The following is a 23,529-nucleotide window of genomic DNA, read 5'->3' as shown; positions in this document are numbered from 1 at the left end:
TTAGCTGTTACATGAGACACCAATATATAAAAGCTACTTTTATTAATTCAGCTTCCAAAACATGAACGTACGAAGAACAACTGATCAACAGTTTTTGATGTATGATGTTTATTAACTGTATGGTCATGCAAAAAATCCAGCATCCAATTGAAACTCAGAGTATAGACACATGTAGCCCCTTTTTTAGTACAAGGTTACAATGCAATAAATTGACTTACATACAAGCTAAGGCTTCTGCTAATCTTTTATGCATTTTAATGTGAGATAACCTGATGTAGGTATCTGACGGAGCCGTTTCATAAACCTTGAGGATGCAAGTAACATAGATTTCCATTTCTTTATCAAGTAAACAGTGAAAAATTACCAGAAAGTAGACATGCATATTTCTTCCATTTGTAAAACTGCATATATAGTGTTGCTGTATGTGGTTGTTGATTATCCGTTTCCAACTTTATAGTTTGAAGCGTTTCAAGGACCTTCTCTTCACCTCGGTTCAGTAAGGAGCTGATTTCATTGAACACATATCACACACTTGCTAAAGTCTCTTCAGCAAATGTCTAATATACAGAGTTTATTTTAGTTTGAAAACAAAGATGTATATGAAGCAAAACAGACACCAAGTTTCTTTCTGCAGGTCGTTGGTGCGATCAGCCCAAAGTGATTCTGTGTAAAGTTTATATTTGGTCACGTATCCTATTTACAGCAGTGAGACTCAAAGGTCGATACCCTGTCATGTTAAACGTAATCTGTCACATTACGATGGATCTCAGTGACGCTTCAGCTGAAGCAGAGCGGTTACTTTGTAGTACGACAAACAAAGAGCCATATAATTCATTCTTTTAAGCCAAGAACATGCAATTATGACAAAACTGCTATTGGATATTAAAGGGTTACTTCATCCAAATTACAATAAACATTTGGTTGTGTACATTTAGTGAGATCCATGCAGATAGTTTGGATTTTACATAGAGGTTGTACTTAAAAATCCAACAGCAACATCTTTGTCCAGAAACATCTCTTACTCTGTAAACTCTATATATTAGGAACTAGTTTCTACTGACCAAATCTTCGAATGTAAATCTCTGGACTGTTCACAGACACCAGTTGTGTTTACACTCACATGCTATAGAGGACGGAGGCAGAAACCTCAAATGTAAATACCCGACAAATAAAACCGGAACTATCTGCATGGCTGGATGGCAAAACAGGGGGCAAGTGTGAAAATGGTTTGTCTGTTTTGTTTTTGTTTTCTTTTGTTTTTTTTTAAGATTCTTTGTTAGATAAATCTGTTAAAACACTAATGAACAGACAAATTAAAGTACTACACAGAAACAATTCATCCATCAGCTGAAGTTACTGAGATGCATGAGTTGAAGGGTGATGGTTTAACTCTGCAACAGTGTTTCCTAACCTGGTGTCACAAGAGAAATCTGAGGAATCACGCGACAGGAATGTGTATCGTGTCACCCTCAAAAACATTGGTCCATGGTGACACTATTGGTCAACAACTGGACAAAATATTAGGGGTTTTTTTTTCTTGGGAAGTCTGAAGTAATTTCAGCTCTTCAGGCCTGTAAAGGCTGAGGAGGAAATGATGGCTCACCACTGACACGTGACGAGGTACTGCAAGTAGCAACCGCTTCAATTTAAGGGCTCATTATGCAAAAGGTTGGAAAACACTGTTATACAACTAACTACAAATGAAAGTCAAGGTGTGAGTGGACTCATTGCACCAGCTGCCTTTTGTTAAGACTGAAAAGATTCAGAACTGACAGATTTTTTTTTTTTTACTGGTCATAGCAGGAAAAGCACAGTGTAACCAATAACACCTGATCTTCTCAAGTCTCCCTATTTTTTGTTTGTTTGTTTTTGTTTTTTTAATTCAACCCTTTTTACTAGTCAAATGGGTGGAACAGGTCCAGGAGGAAGAAATGTGCTTCCAAATTCCTCTCCATGTGGTACTAGACATGCCCCTTTCATGATATATATATTTTTAATTTATTCAATTTTAATTAGACTGTGAGTTTAAGACTGCATCCTTGTATTTGTTGTATTACTCTCCTAATGCAGGGCTGTATTGGTTCAGGGGCATTGAGCATGCAGATTTTCTTGTGACTGGATCTCAATTCCCCGCTCTATCTGTAATGTTTTTTAGACAGAAGAAAAATCTTCGTGTATAATATCTGCCGTATTAACAAACAGTGTTAACAGAGAGTGTTTTGTAAAGTTTGTAACGTCTCAAAATGTAGCGTTTCTCTAAGGGAGTCTGGGAACTTTAAACTCGAGCATCAAAGTTTGTCACACGTGCTTTTCCTGCTAAAACCCGCCAAACGTCTGTTGTGGAAAAATCTATTTAAGCTTCACATCAATCGATCAAACATGTCAATCTGATTGCCTCCTTGTTAAATAACCTGCCAAGTTTAACTGCATCTTCAAAACTCCGTATGACTGTGTGGACACACACACACACACACACACACACACGCGCGCGCACACACGGAAAGAAAGAAAAGCATCTTGTCAGGTCGGTGGTACTGACAGACAACAGTGCCGGAGCCCACATACAGAACTACTCAGAGCCTTAAAAAAAACAAAAAACACATCACATCATAGATTCATGTTTCACAACACGTCATCGTCATGGTACAAAATGTGTGTGTGTGTTCGGGGATGGTCGGGAGACACAGTTTTCATGGCAGATATGTCACAGAACTCAGCAGGAAGCACAGGCGGGTGATACAGTAGGACGAGTCTCACGCATGATTCACAACGTTTGTTTCAGCTCAACTGCGTCGGTGCACGTGCGAGGACGTGACATGTGACGATCTGAGACGTCACTAGGTGACCACCGGCGAGAAGAGCGTGTTTACTGCAGAGCAGCGCAGCACAGAGACGGGACACACAGCAAGCCTCGACCCCCCGCTGGCACAAAGTCACACAACGTTTTCTACGACACAGTGAAAAGACGCCGACACACACACACACATACACACACACACACACACAGATATGTTTTGTCCTCTTTAAAGGGAAAATCTTTGATCCCGTGTGCTTATACGATGCTGTGAATTCCCAATATAATCAGCTTAGATCAGCGTGTGAGGGGACAGTACAAAAAAGTCTTGTGGCGGACCCCGCCTCAATTCATTTCAACCATTACATTTCTTTTGTTTGTTTGTTTGTTTTTAAAGTTCTGGCTAAAACAACCAATAAAAATATCAACATCAAAACACTAACAACTACGACATTTACATCAGAAACTGTGACAAAAAAAGGGACCAAAACATTGATTGCCATCAGCGCAGGTCCCACAGCCCTCTTCCCATAATGCCTTTGTTTTGTCCAGTCCCTTTTTAACATGCTTTTTATAGTGACTTCACACAGAAGTACAGCAAGCCAAGACGGACGACATACACATTTTTTTTTAAAGAACACAATCAGAACAAGAGACAGGCATAAGGGTGACATCATAATCATCCTCCTCCTCCTCATCATCATCACACGGCGTGGTGCTACTAAGACAGAAACAGGGGAGGCTGGTCAGTGAAGGTCACAGGAGTAACACGTGGAGAGCATCAGAGGCAGGAATGATGGAAGGAGGGGTCAGAGAGAGAGAGGGAGAGAGAGAGAGAGAGAGAGAGAGAGGGAGAGAGAGAGAGAGAGAGAGAGAGAGACGGATGTTGGCGAGCGTAACCTGAAGTTGCAGAAAGGTTCGCTCCCTCGGAAAAGAGCGAACGCAACAGCATCGAGTCTTAAGTGTCTGTGCAAAAAAAACAGTACCGGCCATTAGTTCAAATAATCCATGCTTCACGTCGGAAAAAACAACAGCAAAACAAAACACACACACACACAAGATTTAAAGAAAACTTAAAACCGTGGTGTCGGAGTGTGTCCGTGCTTTTCAGATTAGGTAGTTCGGAGATGTGAAGGAGCTTTTAGACCGATGGCGCCTCCTTGTGTTTGACACCAAACACTGCAGATCAGACAGACGGAGACCTTCTGCAACTTCAGGATGAGCTGGCCTGGATGTTGTGTCTAAAGCTCAAGAGAGGCTCGACCTGTAAAAAAGGCTGGAGCACAGGGACCTTGAGTGAGTGTGTGTGTGTGTCTTTGTATTTACACTTGGGGACCTCAAAGCTGAAAAAAAAACCCCAAACAAACAAAAAAACACCCACTCATGCATAACTCCCCTCCCTGCACCCCGAAAGAAACCATTTCCCTCATTTTCACCTATATAAATATCTATTTATACACAATTCTATTAAATAAAATTGATTAAAAATGATCCTTTTTTCCCCAACACAAAATACTTTAAAATACATCATTCAAGAGATAAAAACCAACACATGATACAAAAAGATGAAATAAAAACAAAAGGTCCCTTCAGTAACGCCTAAACCCCTTTTTAAAACCATGTGCACAGATGCTCAAACCTGACACGTAAGATAGGTGTTCTGATATCATGGAGGCATTAAGTTGCTCGCATTCCCATAAACCCCGCCCACATATAACCTGTCACCTGTAAAACAATCACAACTTGCATTAAAGTCGACGCTCTGCTGCTCTCTTGAGACAAAACGAAGAAGAAAAATCACATTTTTCCACATAGGACACCAGCCGCCCCAGTCCTATTATTAACTATGTGTGTGACGTGTGCATGTTTTTCTGTTTATATTTATTTCATATATAGATTTTTTATTATTATTATTTTTTTAAACATTTTTTTGTTAATACTTTTCCAGACAGCAGACAAAACAAAGATGGGGATATAAAGGCCATGGGAGAAAAAAGGACCAGGACAGCATCACCCCTGTGTCGCCACCAGAAGCATGCACCATCTGCAATAAGGGGGGCTGACGTCAGCCGGGCCCCGACCTCATCTAGCTAGGGTTGGACTGGATTGGTGTTGGTCGGTGTGGTCGGTCGTTCAGTCGAGCTTTAGAAATATGCTTTTTTTTCTCTATATTTTAAATATATCTTTTTTTTTAATTTATAATATATTTTCCCCCACATTTGTGTGTGTGTATTTTTTTTAACAACTTTTCCAAGCAGCCTCTTCCCAGCTAGGATCCAGGCACCAATCCGACCCCGGAGGATAAATGCTCCAAACAGCTTTAGAGTTCAGGCAAAGCTGCAGGAGAGAAGAACAAACAGTTAATGGAAGTCTTTGAATTGTCTTTTAGTTACAACCTAAGTGACAAAATACTTTCTCTTCACCCAAGTGGTCTTTAGTCAAGCAGAAGTTTTGAGACATCTGCATTTGAGAGTTTAATGTCTTTGGTAGGAAGTAGGGTAAAAAAAAAAGTCTGGACTGTCAAGAGACAATGGGACTCGTGTGAGAATTTTTATCCCAAACTCTACTTTTATGAAGTCATCTTATAGTCCTGGTCCAAGCTGGATTTATCAAACTCTTGACTGCAAACTCAACTCTGCAAGCCTCTCATTTAACTAACAACCCTAACCCTAACCCACTGAGAGAAAGCAAACTAGGTGTGTTGCAAGATGTTGAACTATTCCTTTAAAATAGCAGCAAATAAATAGGATATAATATACAACCAGCCACCTGCATGTGTTGGTCCTTTACAAGCTTAAATCCTCCAATAGTTCAGCTGTTTGTGTGAAATGTGTCAGCTCATTACAGATCGACAGCATTCACTGTTAACTGTCGGCGTCTCTCGTAAACTTGTAAACTTGTAAACTAGCTTTGCTGGCTGGAGTCTACGAGGAGAAAACGCTGCTCTGTAAAAACCCTCAGAAGATCCAAATCACTTGTTTAAAGAGCTTCTACAGTCGACCATAATGCGGCACATCGCTGTTATTGCCCCCTTCAGACTCACGTGTTCCCACTTTACCTGGGCCTGGGTTCTCAGTTCACTGCAGGGGTGCAGCCGGTGCTCCTGAGCAGTGGAAGTGCACGTTGAGCCACTTGGCATCTCGGCGATGCCACACGCGCGTCTCCTCTGACTGGCAGGAGCGCGGCCGGCCCTGGCTGTCCATGTACTGCGTCAGGCGGATGTAGGCGATGCAGGCGGCGTCCTCGCCGATCAGATGGACGTGGGGGTTGAGGATGGTGGTGTGCACCGGCTTGCTGTTTTTACTCAGCACTGTGGGGACAGAAAACATTGCGGCTCAGCTGTTTGTAAAAGGACCTGACAGGTGTCAGCGTGAAGCTGAGTAACTGAACTTGAGAGCATTTAGCATATTTAGAGCTGCCACAGGCGACACATGTTGGCAGCTTCAAACAGCCAGAGGAGCTAACGGTTACATAACTGAAGGGTGAGTGTATTTATAGACTGATCACTTCATACTGACTTGAGTCAATGGATATTCTAAAGATGTCTGGCTTTTCAGTTTACATACATTTCCTGCAAAACTCACAGTTCTCAAAGTAGAACTTGTGGAAGTCCATCCCCTCCACCAAGTTTCCAAGAGCCTCTGGCTCAAAAGAAGTCAGTCCAGGGTCACAGATTCTCCTGACAGAGGAAAGCATGAATAAACTTCAGCTTAAGAATTTATCCTGCAGGAAAGAGTGAGGAGGACTAAATGCTGCAGAACAGATCACATGACTTTTAAAGGATCGGTTAGATCGAGGTATGTGTTGAACCCTAAAATAAGCAATTTAGAGGCAAGTGATTACACTGTGACAGAAAGATTTCAACAATGCAAGAAAATGTGAATAAAATCAGTCTAGATGATGACTTGAAGAGGTTTTAACTTACGTGTAAGCGTCAAAATCCCCGTTGTTGATGGCTTCAATCAGCTGCTCCGTCATCTTTATTATCTCCTGTTTACGAGCTGACAACAGACAGAAACAGAACCAGAGGAGGTCACAGACTGTCAGAAATCATTTGGAGGTTGAAGGTACAAACGCTGCTCCTCATGCTCCCCCTGAATTTACTTGAAACCTCTGACATTTGAATTAAGTTCATCACACGGGCAAACGCCTCCGGTACCTGACATTTGATGTCACTCTGGAGAGTGTGGTGTGTTTGGTACACTCTCCATGTTTAACACGGTGCCACGAAAACATCCAGTGTTTTTGACAAGAAACTAAACCCTTTAACGATTTCAGGTGTCTTAGTTGCTTTGAGCACTGCGAGCTGTTTTAAATGGGTGTTGTTATTTTTTTTTTTGTAGTTTTCTGCAAACCATCACTTTGAACACACATTGGGCAGAGTGAGGTTTGTTAACGTCCGTCAAATGTGATTATTCTTAGATATTGTTTTGTTGAATCAGTAATATCATCAGTATCATCCTGTGTTATCCTGTATTATATCCCTTCAAGAGTTCAATGGTCACATTCAAAAAATAACTTCAAAACATAGTATATAAAAGTCATTATGAAGAGATTAATTCCTTAGTAATATTCATGTCATCAGACTCTTTGGGGGTACTAATTGACATTCTGTGGATTCATTCTTTAAAACCAAACTTAACCTTAAACCAGAAAAACAGGACATGCAGCCTGAGAGTTAATTTTCAGAATGAAGTCAGAGGAAATGGCCAGAGTGGGTACAACAACAAAAATCAAGATACCACAGCTCAAAAAATGCCCAAACAAATGGTTAAGAAGACCATTAAAACACAAAAACTTCAAGTAAGACAACTTGTCTGGAGTGACACAACCCCAGAAATCTTTCACGGTGCGCACACACACACACAAACCCACACCAACAATATCCATATCATTTAAAAAGTCGTTGGGAGAAGTCAAATAATGACTCAAATGCAGCAGTAATTCAGGGAATGAGGCATAAAACCAAGTCACTAGAAAACCACAGACTGCATGCAAACACACTGAACATCAGCTCAAACTGAGAACAGAATAAACCAGCCAAGATGAACACGCTCTCAAAGTGTTTTCTCCACTTTTTAACAACCATGCAGCTGCTGAGCCAGAAAAGCCAGCTAGCAAGTCCTCCACACCTGCATGTCACTCTGTGTTCATGGAGTCAGTTTATTTCCTGAAGTCCTCAAACTGCTTCAGGGGCTTTTGCACAAGTGCTGCACTTACTGAGCTGCAGTTTGCTGCTGCTGCCTGCGGGCGGCGACAGAGCGGACTCTGGATCAGGACAGGCGCTCTGAGCTGGACTGGACTGAGGGGCACTGGGGCTGTTAGCAGCCTCCTGCAGGGGCCGAGCTGCAGGCAGGCACAGTCATCCCGGCGATAGGGAGTTAAAAACACGTGTTTAACTATTTGCATTCAAATTAACATTTTATATTCAAGCGGTTATTTTAGGAAATTAGACTCCAGACGGTCAGTTAAACATTTGAAACAGTAGCTTGCAGTCAGGCCTGGATGCCAGAAGATGGCAGCACAGGAGGGCAGAGAGTGCAGTAAGTTGGGCAGAGTGAAAGAGAGGGGCCTTTTTTATGTGGGGCTTTTTAAACAGCAAAATGTCTCGTTGTTGTTGAAGAGGAAAGGTCAGCACACACAGGTCGGAGGTGAGAGATCACTCAGGTGAACTTCTTAGGTGGGTACACCTACTTACAGGTGGGTGGAGGGCAGTGAGGAGGCAGCGTCTGGCTCTGCTCCTCCATCGTGCTGCACTGGCTCAACACTGCACTGTCTGTACTAGCAGACGCACAGGCAGCCACTGGCCATCACAAGACACAAGTACAAACAGGCACACACTCTCACAGAGAGCCTGAGTGGAACTCATTACAAGTTAATGATCAATCAATTAATCTATTGTTTAGTCTGTAAAATGACAAGAAATTAGGAAAAATACTGCAACAACTAGACCAGGAATTGACTATGGAAAGAAAATTAATCCAAAAGTATTTTGATAATTGATAACTGATTTAAGTGCATTTTCACACAAAGACAACAAATGCTTCTTAACACCAGCTCACACAGCCAGAGGAGAGAAGAGAAGGAAGAGCCTCTGTGATTGCATGTCGCGGATCATCCACCATGAGATCAAGAGCTGTTAAATGCTCAGAAAGCTGCATTAAGTAAGTGGATTAACTCTTGAACTAACTCTGGAAAGCTGCAGGCAGCTCTGTCCTTCTTCATTCACCTGAAAACGTTAAAGGGTCATTTCCAACTAATGAAAAGCTTAAGCGGTGTTTGATGCTGACATGCACCCACTCGCACTAACACGCACAGGCACCTACATATGGTAGGAAGTTGTGAATATGAGATGGTGGAAAAACAGAGAATTTAAGAACGAAAAGAAAGATGTTTTGTAGCTGTGATCTGCTATTTGGGTTTGAAGCTCTCTTAATAACCACCATGCCATCAATATGAACAAGAGCACAAAGAGAAAACAAGAGCAACTCTATCAGTGTGTACATCCAACTCTTTATGGCACACTCGTCTTTCCTGAAATCCTCAAAGGAATCTGTTGTCTTTAAACTTGCTGGATCTCCAGACTTCCACTATCCTGACTGAAGAGGAGTTGACAGTTTCCTGACATGCATTATCTCAAATATAAAATGAAATAATACTAAATCTCCATCCGATTTGGAGTTTCAAAGAGTCACAAAACCTGGGGTAAGATATAACGTGATCGTAAACAGGCATGCAGAGTAGGTGAAAGTTTGACAAGTACCTTTCCTACCTTTCATCTCCTCCTCTTCTGTGTTATTACAGCTCTCCGTGGATCCCTGTCAGACAGAGAGGGTCGAGACAAAAACAGAGAGAGAAGAGAAATAGCAAGACAAATTGTTTTTTTAACGTGTAACGTGAGACTGGGGTAAGGAAGCTTTGGACACTTTGCCCAGTTCTCTCCCGTGTAGACACACAATGACAGACGGATGAAAGGGTGGATGACTCCCTCCCAGGAGCACAAACCAGCCAGGACAGCAGGGCAGAGAGCCACACAAACCAGAGCAACAACATTGTGTATGCAGTTGTGTAAACTGATCAGTGAGCGTGCGTCTGTATGTTAGTGTGTACATGATCTCTGTGAGGAAGGCAGTGCAGGAAAGTCTTAGTGAGAGAGAAAATGTGTAAAAGCATTGGCATGTGAATATCTAGTGATCCTTTTTTTGGCAAGCTTGAACACCAACATAACAGCGCAAGCAGGATAACAGGTGGTTCCTATATACTATCTGATGTTGTCAGTGTGCCGCTCTTCAAGACGGTATGTGTAGGATTTTCTCTTTCGTATAAATGTGATTTGCAGACAGATTCGGAGGGCACACAGGATTCAGTATTACAGTCCCTTCTGGTAATCAGGAAGAGAAAAATAAAAAAAAAATCTTGACAGAATTTAAGAGTAGAAAGTCTTCATAGTTGTTTTGAAAGTGTATTTAGAGAAAATCCTCCACAAGTTTACCTGCCAGTGTTAGTAGTGGCTGGTCACTAGTTTCTGGAGAAGGAGGGGCTTACCTTGGTGCCGTCAGCTGGGTTGTGAACAACAGTGGTCTGGGCTTCCTGGGGGGAGGTAGGACACACTTTACCATGCAAGGAGGGGGGATGTGGGGGCAGCGGGGGAGATGCCAGGGAACTTATTCCATGGCGACAAAAAATAAAAATAAAAACAAAAAAACAACGACAACAACAACAAAAATGCTTGTCCGCACACCAAAACAAAGCACAGGAGCTACAGAACAGAGGCTGCTTGTTCGTCACTCAGCTGCACTGTGGCCTGCGTGGTCATTTTAGAGTCTCTAAAATGCCTGAAAAGAGCCGTGAACACTTCAAACAGCTAAACACGTATTCAAGGCCACGACTGAGGAGGAGGAGGACGACGATCTCTGTGAGAGGCTTACATGAGTGTTATGCTGAGTGCACATCAGCTATGCATATGCAGTTTTCCTCAAAATCTAATTGGTACAGTAAGTTCTGATATATCCAACTTGGTGCTAATTCATTACAGAAATATCGCAAAAGCAAGTAAACACTGATGCATTTATAAACTAGGAGCACTTTGGAATATGAGCCCACATGTGTCACACTGTAATTACTTATGCTGACTTGTTTTGGTAAACAAACCTTCATAAGAGCACCACCAGTTATATCTTACTATTTTTGTGGAGAATAAGAAATCATCATCAGATCTGATGAAGCCCTGTTTACCAAAATGTGTCAGAATAATACATAAAATTGGGAACTGAGGCAACATTTTTAAGTTTCTTTGTGGGCACAGCAACTGATTCATTCAGAGAACGTGAACTGAAACACTGATTCTTATCATTCATGACCATCATAAGTTTATAGTTTACTAAACTTTAGTTAAAAATGTGCAATATGTAAGAAATGGCCATCAGTTGAATTCATACTCCACATAGGGGCCAGCATATCACCACAGTAGCCACAAAGTGCTGCTACCTGTAGCTGCCATTAGCTAATTAGCTCAGTTAGCTGTTCAGCTAGACATCATGATGTCAAAACTGCCATTTATTCATATTAGGTTAAGAACATTTTAACAACCTACATGTGGTGAACGCTGCATTTAGTGGTTTGATGCCAACATTCATTTGTTTAATCACTCCTCATCCTCAGTCTTGACCCCACCACAGAAACATTCAGCACCAAAGCAATTCCAGAGATCTGAGTACTGCACTGAAGACAAGCCCACAGAATTCTGGTTAATAAGTCAGTAAGTCACACACTCAGGCTCGTGGTCCTGATCCAACACTGGACCCAACATCCAGGAACTACAACCACAGAACATGCAGCCCCTTCAGTGACATTTGGGATTACGGGGAATTTATGGGGAAGTATTTCTGGGGGCATTTTAAGCAATATTCCATACATTTTAGGTATAAATAAGCACCTGGCTACACAGTGGACTTCACTGATGAGAGAGGAGCTTTTGCTTTCATCATTTAAGTTCTTATAAAATTTAAAAAAACCTGGGACGAGCTTTGTTCAAGCTCTATTGTATGTTGTATATATGGCTGATTCTGTCTATGAACAGAGGGGCTGCATCCTCATACACTTAGGATCTCTTTGTAACCCAGCCACTCCAGCTAGTGTTTTACCCAGAAGTCCTCATCATTCAAAATGCACATATCGAAGAGCAATTTGTAAAAAGATGTCTTTTGATGTAGTAGAGGTTCAACCTTTCCAACAAATTGCCCTAACTCTGTTTTTTCTTCAAAGACAAACAAACAATCAACAAAGCTCAGGTGCCACAGTTGAACACACAGAGGAGTAACCAGGATGAGGCTGAGCAGAGCTTGATTGAAGTGTCGGTTGTTGTACCACAAAATGAAAGTCATTTGTCTACCTGTCAGTGTTCTGCACTGTGTAAATATATAGTTGTACACACACACAAAACACACAAGTGCGTCAATGTGAGGTCTGGGTAAAACACAAGCCAGGGGAGGCTCGAACCACTCGTTCAATTTAAAGTTGTCAAAATCCACTGCCAACATCACAGTTTTTGTTCAGAACAGAAGCAAAGAGGCAGAGGATGAAGGACAAGAGAGAGGACGAAGGAACAGAGAAGATTTCACTCAACATGGGATGTGACAAAAAAGATAAGGAGCAGGAGGAGGAAGGGACAGAACTGAACATTGAAAATACGGAAATGATGCCATAAAAAGCAATGTGAGAGAAACCAAATAGAGATGAGGTACCATTGGTGCTGAAGATGACATGCTGCTGTCTTTGGTGCTGCTGCTGCTTACTACACTGTTTTTACTGCTGTTTCCCTGCGACTGGGGCAAAGAAACACAACACAGAATGACTCCCACTGCTCCCACTGGGTCGGAACCATAAACCAGTCTATGGGAATCTTAGTGGGAACACAGGAATAGCGCCATTACACGGCCGATGGAAATATTCTTTACATTCTCCTCTATGTCTGCTGCTGAAAATTATTTTTCTCTGTAATAAAACTCTGTAGTGATCAGCTGAAGGGCTTTGAGTTTTGCGTCCTGGTGTCTGCCTGCGTTTAAGGTCTAAAACGTTTGCAGACATTGCACAAAAAAAAAAAAAAAAAGAGTACAGAACAAAATACAGAACAGTTAGTGAGCAAATGCATTTTAAAAACAGATTTTCAGCCTGGATTTTAGGTATTTTCCAGGCACTTTTACATGGAGGTAAATCAACATCTGCTGGGATAAAAGGAGGAATCACAAGTTGTTTTTTTCTTGTAACCAAGTCAGTATTAAGTTTATAAAAATCAACTCAGGTCTGTGCATGCAGTGAAAGGCCTTGATGACAGGGTTTTCTCTAATTACTGAGAACAGAGTGTGCCCCTCTAAAGGACAGCACTGTATGTTGTTATTTTCCTTCTTTAGCTGATGCAAAAGATGCTAAAAGACAAAACTCAAGCCTATCTGACCCACGAAGCTACTTATCATCACTGCAACAACAGACACTGTTTATTGCTTCAACTGGATTTTGAAGACTCAATCCACACCTAGCTCAAACGTCAGCTTGCCAGCAAAAAAAGACACCTAAAAAAGGTTTTGAAAGAAATTTAAAAAAGCACAAACTAGAACCTTTTAAGCAATGTGTGGTTTCCAGGGTCCCCTGCACACAGTGTTACAATGCTTTTCCACTGAATGAACATCGTTCTCTGCTGAGTCAGACTGTCTAGGTTTTAATTAAACTAAATTTGTTACTGCCATTCAGAAAATCTTCTAGTATAACAAAAGTGATTCATTTTCAGTTACAACACAAAGTGTTTAAGGACAAGTGCTCTGGTAAACTATTCACCACAGTTTCAATGCTGTTAGAAAAACTGAAGCACATGGTTGTTGAAAAGACAGTGAATTAATTTCCCTATGAAAGATTACCCTAATTGAAAGTCAGGGAATTAAATGCTCATCAGAGCTTGTTCTTCACAACTAAAACTGTTGATTAGGGCTTGTTGTAAAAGCGAAGACCAACCACCAAATTGTGTTTCAAGAAAACAGTATCTGATTAATGATTATATTTTTATTTGGGCAAAGTTCTTATGGCTGCTTTTAAACCACATTTGAGGAAGTAAGGTATCACTTACTAAAACACATCCACAGTGTCAGATACCCAACCCCCTGTTGTTCACAGATATTTCACTAACAAACGATGTAAGTAAGTAAAAGACTAACTACCTAATGAATAAGATTGATAGACCAAATTACTACAGAAATATTAAAAATAACCTTTATTATTTTACATAAATTACTTCTTATGTGCAGCGTGGTAACCTCAATCTATCAGGTATGATCTGTCTCTAGTTCAGCGGTGGTGATTATTAGCAGTTAACCAAGACAGCTATTTTATTCACAGGAATAAGAGGGGGAGAAAAAAAACTCAAATTCACTCAAATGAAAAATAATGAGGGTACAACAAATATGTAATAATTTAAAAAAAGGGGGGAATGATTTTATACTGATGTTTACAATGATAAGAATGTCCCTCGTCGCTCCTGTGATGTTCAGGGATGTTGGTAAGTAAGCCAAAATGCCTGATCCTATCCATTGGCAGATGGGTCAGACATCAGAATAGGATAACTGGAAGGAGGTGAGTGTGTGTGCGTGTGTGTGTGTTATCTGAGTTGAAAAGGTTTTGGTGGCGCTTGTAAGCAGAAGGGGATGCACGGATGCTGGATGAACAGAAAATCGGACAAGACGTAAACGGTCATAGGCGACGCCTCAAGCATCATTGCTCAAAAATAGACCAAAACAAACAAATGAAACAGGGAGGAGGGAGGGCTGGAACCGGAGAGACGAAGAGAGACAAAGAATGGAAAATGAGCGAAAAACGACAGAGCCGATCTCACCATCAGACAAACACTCGAGCTGGATTTCCTTTTCTGACAGACGGCAATGGAAAGGAGGAGGGAAAAAATAAGGGGTCATCGGGAAACAAGGAGCTAATCAAAAATAGTAAAAAAGTGAAGCTGCCAGATTGATTCCAGGAAGAGAGAAAAACAAAAGAGCTGTAGAAGCTTACACAGGAGCAAAGATGAGGCAGAGGGGCTTCAGAAGAAAAAAAAACAATCAGCTGCAGAAACAATATAGGGAATATAAGGAGAACTGAAAGATTTAAATAATTGGTCGTGCAGTTTGTTTGATAAATATTAGGTTTAGTTATTGTTTGAAGTAACTGTATGTAACGGGGATTTTTTGTATGGCCCTTGTTGATCATGACACTTCACTGCATGCACTGACGCTGACTGTCGATCAAAACAAAACGAGCACCAAGACAAGATGGCGTCTCGAATTGCTGAGAATCAAAGAAAGAGCTGGTGATAAGAAAAAAAAAAAACAAACATGAACGATTTAAAAATCCTTTATTAAGTCCCTATCTTTCATTTTAATCTGCATCACCTGCACCCCCAACCTTTAACTGCTACCACACATGACCAATCAGCTACTTTATTCTTCAGTACAATCTTTTAAATAACATTTAACGAAGGAGCACCAGAGCACAAACGCAATCCAACTTAAAGAACATACTGCTCGTAATATCAAAAACACGTTAATAGAAAGTAGTTAGGATGACAGACCAGAGGGGAGACAGCAGAAGAGAGGAAGAGTAAGACAGAACCAGTAGTTCTAAGTTGGGGAAAAAAGAAAAAAAAAACCTTATGGGTCTGAGAACTTACCTTCACACCGTCGGACTTTTTGTTTAGTAAGGTTTTGCATGCTGAAAGAAAGAGAGAGAAGACAGTTTGTTATGTTTAGACCACTCAACTAAAAGAAAAAGTTGGTTGGATAGAGGCTCATCGTGCCTGGTGAGGTTTGCATCTGACATCACATCTATTTCTGAGAGTGAAACTTTTGTGCGACCGACAATCCCACCCAGAAATAAAGAGATTACATGGAAATCAAACATTTAAAAGGACATTTTAAACATTTAAGATAACTATTTTCTGTTTTAATCTTTTAAGTAAAATCATCCATGATATTATCAACATTTGTGAGGTAGTGATTTCAATAAATCGACAATTAAAAGCAGGTAAAACACAATTCAAAAAGAAAGTACACAGTTCATTCAGTACAGCAGTATAGCTATTAAGTGATAAATTGATCCTGCTTCAGTGAACTTCCTCTTAACGGCCTCCAGCGAGTACTTATGAATGGATCAATTAATTAACTAATGACTGAATTGAATGAGTACATGAGTTACTTTCTGAACCCATTAAGTGCTCAAAGCAACCAGTTTGTGTTCAACTCTATGCTGAATATAATTAGTGTCACCAAGAAAAATGTCAACTGAAGGTCTATCGCTGGAAAACTTTGTGAAACGTGGCTGGACAAAAAAAAGGCAACAAAAATTAAAACGTTTAACATACATAGACGACTCTTCCTGCAGGTAAAACAACCAACTTGCGCAGAGAGTTCAAAACAAAAAACACATGAAATCAAACAAACGCTAGGGGAGACAAAGGAAAAATCTTGATGACACGTGCAGCATTTACAAAGAAAACAACCAAATACAGATGTATGTGTTTCCAGGGGACACTAAAAAGCGATGAACACATCAAGAGATGGCTGGGAAGCACTTGTAACTTCATCATTTCTTAGTGCCCCCTCTAGTTTTCTGGTGCTTCTGCAAGAGGTTCTATTTTCTGTCTTTGCGCGATAATTCTTCTAAATGTTTTCCCAGTTTCTTATTTGCATGTTGTTGCTGTCCGTTGAGCTTTCAGGGCCACAATATAAACCGCCTACTCAAACTCAACCAGTTAATGCTAAGTGAAACTATCTCACATAACATCATGTGCGTGCATCTGAAAAGCTGTCCACACAGTTATAACCAGACTTACATAGAAATGACAACTACACACAGCAAAACTAAAAAAAAACAAAAACAAAAAAACAAAAAATCAACTGCATGCACACAAACAGACTGAAAAGAAACACACATATTAACACTTTTACAGTATAAACACTCATATTTGTGTTAGTCATGTCCAGTGATCCTCCCTTACCTTCCATTTATAAAGTAGGGAGGAGGGCGATGAAGAAGGCAAGAGAACAGTGATGTGTTTAAAATCTTAACATCTGAATGAAAATTGAAGATGACAACTGCGGAGACAACCGCCTGTCAAGCCTTTACTGTATGTTAAAATACATTCTTTAATAATTGTCACAGAGGTGGAGGGTTCATGCGATGACAGTGGCTTATCAACACGTCTGGCATGCAGCATCCACTTCAAAGTGTTTCTCTTTAAAAAGTCAGAGGAGTGCATTCCCAACATTCATGAGACTGAGCAGAAACCTTTAAGTTGAGGACATCGTCTCCAAACCAGGTTAAAATTTAACAACTGTTATCAAGCATAAAGAGAAAACCTTTATTAACAACTCATCGGCATCCGCTTGCTGGTCAAATCACAGTTCCTGTGTTAATGGCCTTTAACAAAGCAGATCTCTCTGTCGCGTGATTGATCTGGAAAGGGGTCAGTGTGCTTCAGATAAACTAACCACAGCTAAAAGCCTAACGTCACAGATTTGTGAAAGCTACTCTCAAAGCTACTGCAAGTGTGGAACCTGTGGTACATAGTACATTTACTCAAGTTCTGTGCTTAAAAAAAGTATTTTTACTTGTGTACCATTTTCTGCTACTTGGTGTTGTAATGAAATTTTCTGACACCCCAATATATTCAGCGTTGTAAAAGGCCTGAGGGGAGCTGGTTTCAGACGCTGACTGAAAATCCTACTATCGGTTTGTTTGAAGCATACTGATGCCTTCAGGTTTCTTGTGGTTCTGTCTGTTCACACAAAGACAACGGAGCAGGCAGGAGAGGGGAGGCAAAGATTTATATCGATAACAAATTTCACTGTGCATTCTGTTTATCCAGATTCCCATGCAGGTAGGCATACTGTGCCGTGCTGTGTGCTCATACACATGCTTGGCTGGCTGTTGGTTGCCAGAGCCATGCGAAGGGAAGGTTGCAGCGAGCACGGGCAGGCATCGACTGGGCATCAGCCGAGTACTGTGAATAAAAACTGACTCCAAGGAGGCAAAACTGGAAGTGTTGTGGAGGTCGACTGCTGCTGTGTCTATTTATATTTGTAATAGAGGTGTCACAATTTGGATTTTTGAAACATTGTGTTTCAGCACTGACGGCTATGTCATTGTTAGATCATGACACCCCCGATTTGTCAGATAAAAGGTTAAATCGGTGATGCTGCAGAGGAAAAGATATGCAGCCCAATACAGAGATGTGTAAATAGGGTTTTGCTCGGTGGCACCTGCAGTTGGAAGGAGGTCAGAGGGTCATGTTGGGTGTCAGTTTAATGGCTGTTGTGTTCGACACAGGAAATTAAATGCCCAGTCCTGAAGAGGAGCTCTGTTCATTAGAGCATCAGCACACACAGCAGCACTGAAAGGTCAAGAGCTGAACTGCATTCACGTTTTCCATTTAAATCTGTGTGTGTGTTTGTGAGGAAGATGCCCCAGTGCAATGACCACCATTCAATTCAAACGTGGCACCATCAGTGTGCAGTAGCAGCAGGCAGCAGGTGGAGGGGTTCAAGCAGCCCAGGCCACATGCCAACAGCTTGAACACGAAGTTGGCAGTGCCCGACTCCAACAACCCCTCGAGCAGACGTACCTTCCTGTGCCATTGCGGCTGTGCTGGTGGTAGCGGCAGGGCTGGTATGCTGCCGTCCCACTATTGGACAGAGAGGGATTCAGTGTGGAGGCACAGGTGGGACAAGAGCCTCACTGAAGCCTGACAGACTTCTAATTTCTGGATTTCTCAGACGTTTAATCAACAAAAATGACACTACATGAGTTTCCAGAAAGTGTGTTTCTCTGATATTATAAGGATGAAGTGCAGCAGCAGACAGGAAATCTTCTCAGCACTGCAATACGTGAAATTATTAATCTTATTCCCGTGATAAACACGCCTAAAGTTAAAACAATTCAGAGGTCAGGCCTGTTTGTCTTCTTCAGTCTAGATCAATCCTGACCAGCAGAAAGTAGTTGGCAGTAATCCAGAGGAGCAGTTTTACTTACATGAAGGCATATAAACACAGGGCCAAAAGCATTAATGCATTAGCCTGCCTGGCCATCGTCTAGTCCACAAATAGGGTGTTCAATCAAGAGTGCACTATGTTTTCAGTGATCAAACTGCTGACGAGGAGGAAATCCAAGCCAAGCCTCTGAAGTGCGAAATCAAAACCATGGACAAGGCTGACAAGCTAATGTGAACCGGAATGAAATATGTGCGTTTACGGCCAAAGAAAAAAATCCAAGACAGGAAATTAAGCGAAAAAAAAAAAAGCGATACGCATCATCTGGGTAAGAATGGGATCGCTTATAAATTGTATAGAACCTCAAACTAATTAAATAAAACACCGTTTTCTGTCACACATTTGCTCAGTTTCTCTAAATCTAGGTTCCCCAAATATGTATTATCAACAGCACTGGGCCCCATTTGAAGTCTATGGGCCAAATCAAATCTCCTGATGTGTGATTAGTATCGCTGCCAAAGCTCACCTGAAAAGTTCCTGGACACCAGCATTGTTGTGAGGATAGCTCCCTAGAGAGACACAAGCAACAATCACCATCATATAGATTTGTGTGTGTGTGTGTCTGTGCATGTGTGTGACTGTGACTACACACTCACTTTCAGTTTCCTCCTGGCATTGAACTTGCGCAGACACTCCACAGTCTCTTGGCGGTGCATCATGGAGGCCACGGTGGAGCGTTGCTGTATGTTGACAGAGGAGACGACATTATAGATACATCTAACATCGATGTGACGCAAATAACGAAGAGTCCTGATAAATATTTTGCATCCTGTTTCTTCAGCCATTATTTTCTGTATTATTGTGCCACTTATTTTAGATGCACATGATTTTTTATGATGTGGAAACCAAAGCAGACAAAGAGTGTGACTTACGCAGACCCAGGGATGCTTCAGGGCCTGGTCGGCAGTGATCCTTTTGGCAGGGTTAATCGTTAACATCTGATTGATCAGATTCTTGGCCTCCGGGGTCACTGTGTCCCACTCTGGAGAAGGAAACTGAAAGAGGACATACAGAGGAAGGAATGTTAAGCATGTACATCCCAGTTCAGGAAGGATTTTGTGCTTGTTTTTTAGGTTTCAGAGTGTCATCTGTCTGAGTGTTTGCAAGGTACGTCTCAGTCGTCAGTGCATTTCATTTAATAGTTTCTATCACATAATGCATTAACATAATTGTGCAACCTTTATCCGTCCACCCAGGTAACAGAAAGCACCAGCAAACATGTCTAATACTGAAAGAGCAGGTTGTCAAGAAATGTGAGTTAGTAAAAAATACAAGAAATGAGATTCAGGGTCTCTGTTTGACAGTGATGATAGTGCTGATCATTGCCTGTCACAGTCACTTCATATCAATGCTCATATTATGCACATTCATTAGATGTGGTTGCTTCCAATTATGGAAATTAATACGGGTAATAAATTCCTGTCTCCCACAGGACAAGACAAGATCTGATAAATAATGCTATTGCTTTCCAATAGTGTATCACATTTTTTTTCATAGATGAGAATCCTGCAATAACAAGTCGCAAGCAATTAAAAACTAAAATTAAATTTCCAGATAACTTGCATGACAGAATTGGTTATTTGTTATTAGACGAGATTTGAAGTGAAGGTGTCCTGTAGGGCTCATCTCCAGGCTCAGAGCTGTTTTTTCCTTTCACATAAATTATGATTAAGATGATGTATTAGAATTCAAGTTTCATCAACACAGATGGAGCTCTCCAACAGGCTCAGTGGACCTTAACTCCCTCTCTTCATGGATCCATGCACTGACAAAATACATGCTCAGTATATGAGCTCAGTGAATACGAGTTCCACATAAGATGAGTGTTTAATAAAGCTGCACTAAACAATATTTTTATGTCAATAAGAGATATTCAGTGGCTGAGGGAGCTGGGCCAGTTCAACTCACTCACTTCCATCAGTACAGTGGTAGCAACATTTAGTCGACTAATCAAGTACATCTCCGTTCTTGTTGACACCATATAGTTGTTTACAAAGCAACAATCAGGAGTATGGCAAAGAGGAAATTACTTGAGTTAATCAAAGTGTGAGAAATTCTGTTAAGAAAGAGGAGCTCAGAGAGCAGCAGTGTGGTGAGTATAACACGACTGTTGATGGTATACAAAATGCTCTGAAAAGTCTACCATGTGAGCTGCTCGAGGAGGTTACAAGTGATTCTACCTTCCTCGATGTTTCATGTGACAGGTGTTGCGCCGTGTTCGCCTTGACAGACCATCAGATTTATCACACATCACATTTATCGCCTGACTCTGGAGTTTCCCTCATCTCTACAGAGCTTTATTTTTGTTTTACAACCCAAATCAACACATATGCAGCTCAAACGTACAGACGTAGAGGAAGGTGAGAGGCGACAGAAGAACTCACGTCGTATGCACCGGCCTTGATCTGTTGGTACAGTTTGTGTTGGTCCTCGTCCCAGAAGGGAGGGTAGCCCACCAACAAGATGTACAGGATCACACCTGACACACATACAAAGTCTACATGAACATCCTGTAAATAAAACTATATTGAGTGCATGTACATGTAGTTTCAGAGGAAGCATTTTTAAAGCTGCATCTGTTAGCTGTCAACTACCAAAATAACTGCCAGCTAAGATATGATAAGATCAATTAGGTTTCTGTTTCTTATATGCGGAAAATTTCTGGTTTCTTTATTCCTCTACGACAGTAAACTGAAGATATTTGAGTTGTGGTAAAAACAAGACATTTGAGAACAATTTTCTGAGAAGTTTTAAAAGCAACAACTAATCGATTATTCAAGAAAAATAATATCAAAGTGCAGCTTAGTAATTTTCGAAACAAATATCAATGAATATGAATAAACAGAGAAAAATGGTAAAATCTGGTGAACTGACCACATGCCCATATGTCCACTGGCTTTCCGTACGGGTCCTTTCTCAACACCTCTGGGGACAAATATCCTGGAGTTCCTGCAAAACCTGCAGAAACACAAACATTCAATGTGAAATTTGCCTTAAACCCTATGAAAATTGAAAAAGTATTATTTCTTATTATAACATGATTTGAGCAACACTGCCGGTTTACAAGCCTTCCTGATCTCTGAATCAAGTATGACAAAAGGGTGTTTGTAAGATTCTCTTTACCCTCAATATCTTCCCAATGTTGTGTTTCTAATCTAGTTTTTTTAAGTATACACATTTGTTAATAGCCTCTTTATTGTTGTTTGAAAGTAAAACTAATATTTAAAAAAACACTCAAATACAACTTAACTATCAACACCACATGCTAGCAGAAGAGTATGATACAGTCAAGTTGACCTTTGACCTTTTGGATATAAAACCTAATTAATTTTTTTCTAAACTCTAATTAGACGTGTGTAATACATAGTCCTAATAATTATATGAATTGTTAAGTGTTTTCTGTGAGGTCATAGGGACCTTTGACCACCAAATTCTAAGAAGCTCATACTTGATTCAAAGTGGACATTTGAGCCAAATTTGAAGAAATTGTCTTCATTTGTTTTTGAGATATCGTGTTCACGAAAATAGGATGCAAGGAGGTCACAGTGACCTTTGACCACCAACATCTAGTCCATGTCCAAGTGTGCCAAATTTGTAGAAATACCCTCAAGGTATTGTAGAGCTATCACGTTCACAAGGATGAGACAGGCGGAGGGTCAGACAACTCAAAAACACAATGCCTCGGGCCACGACGACTGCAAGCATGGCAGCATAATAAAAATGCTTTAGACAGTTCCTTAAAAATAGGTCCTGTACTTATTTCCCTCAGGACAATTTTATTATTATTTATTAGTTTCTCTTGCATGATTGCTCTTAGTTGTTTATTTATTTATTTTGTCAACACAGCCACCAAAACAGAGCAGATTATCTCCATGATGAACTGAAACAGCTCCACGTCAATACTAAATCAATACTTTATTTTCTCGAGCAGCAATGGTGGTTTTCTTGCTGAAGCAAATACTGCTAATAAAAGTAAACACTGTGGAATAAATACAAAGAATAAGGTTAAAAAATTAAGCTAATTTCTTACCAAACCATGCCTGCTGGTCCCCCTGCACCTCGATGGCCAGACCGAAGTCTGCAAGCTTCACTGCAGCTCCCTTCATCTTACTTGCCAGCAGCAGGTTCTCTGGCTGCAACACAGAGGGATAAATTGTTCTTTAGGATTATATCTTTTAAAAGGACCCATGTTGCAATTAGTGACGGTTTTCAATATTCCTTTGTTCATTATTTTCTGTCAACGCCCACTGCAATGCTAATTCACATTCCATACATAAAAAGTACATCAATAAAAACATGCTGTGAAATGTATCCTCTGATAAACTTGATGGAGTTTTGGGTGAGACAAAACAAACTGTAGCACAGTCATGACCAACGAGAAGGGGGAAAAAAAAACATTTAATTAAGAGCAAGAAATAAGCATGTGTCCCTCCTTCAAGGAATGTTCTATCTGTCTGCATGACTGGACGAGCTGCAGGAGCTCGATGACATCCACAGTAGTAATGAGGCATGATTTGGTCAAACAGGCTACAAAGGCTGCCCCCGAAGGAAAGACCTTTTCAGTCAGCTGTCACAGAATTTAACACAGCATTTTGGAAGCAGTGATAAAATAACCCTTTTTTGCATATGAAGAACGTTATTTAGCCGTGTTTG

The 23,529-nt window shown here is 40.8% G+C and overlaps 1 protein-coding gene across 19 annotated transcripts in view; it reads right to left on the bottom strand.

Annotated features, from left to right (window-relative positions):
• Positions 1-273: 273 nt before the first annotated feature.
• The window catches only part of camk2g2 (calcium/calmodulin-dependent protein kinase (CaM kinase) II gamma 2), a 55,534-nt gene continuing 32,278 nt past the window's right edge, over positions 274-23,529 (bottom strand). The window contains exons 7-21 of one of the 19 annotated variants that reach the window (XM_037123246.1): positions 22,907-23,009; positions 21,751-21,834; positions 21,261-21,355; positions 19,749-19,871; positions 19,473-19,556; positions 19,343-19,385; positions 18,453-18,512; positions 15,501-15,541; positions 12,538-12,618; positions 10,340-10,384; positions 9,558-9,612; positions 6,720-6,795; positions 6,379-6,473; positions 5,853-6,104; positions 274-5,131 (exon numbers count right to left, since the gene is read on the bottom strand). In XM_037123246.1, coding sequence (XP_036979141.1) covers positions 5,872-6,104; positions 6,379-6,473; positions 6,720-6,795; positions 9,558-9,612; positions 10,340-10,384; positions 12,538-12,618; positions 15,501-15,541; positions 18,453-18,512; positions 19,343-19,385; positions 19,473-19,556; positions 19,749-19,871; positions 21,261-21,355; positions 21,751-21,834; positions 22,907-23,009 — 1,218 coding nt within the window. In that variant the 3' untranslated portion in view covers positions 274-5,131; positions 5,853-5,871. Of the gene's footprint in view, positions 5,132-5,852; positions 6,105-6,378; positions 6,474-6,719; positions 6,796-9,557; positions 9,613-10,339; positions 10,385-12,537; positions 12,619-14,672; positions 14,706-15,500; positions 15,542-18,452; positions 18,513-19,342; positions 19,386-19,472; positions 19,557-19,748; positions 19,872-21,260; positions 21,356-21,750; positions 21,835-22,906; positions 23,010-23,529 lie in introns of all 19 variants that reach the window. The other 18 variants (XM_037123247.1, XM_037123250.1, XM_037123255.1 and 15 more) reach the window with 18 other exon arrangements.

The sequence above is a fragment of the Acanthopagrus latus genome, chromosome 15, assembly GCF_904848185.1.
Source record: "Acanthopagrus latus isolate v.2019 chromosome 15, fAcaLat1.1, whole genome shotgun sequence".
Classification (NCBI taxonomy): domain Eukaryota; kingdom Metazoa; phylum Chordata; class Actinopteri; order Spariformes; family Sparidae; genus Acanthopagrus; species Acanthopagrus latus.
This window is presented reverse-complemented; position numbering and strand designations above follow the sequence as displayed.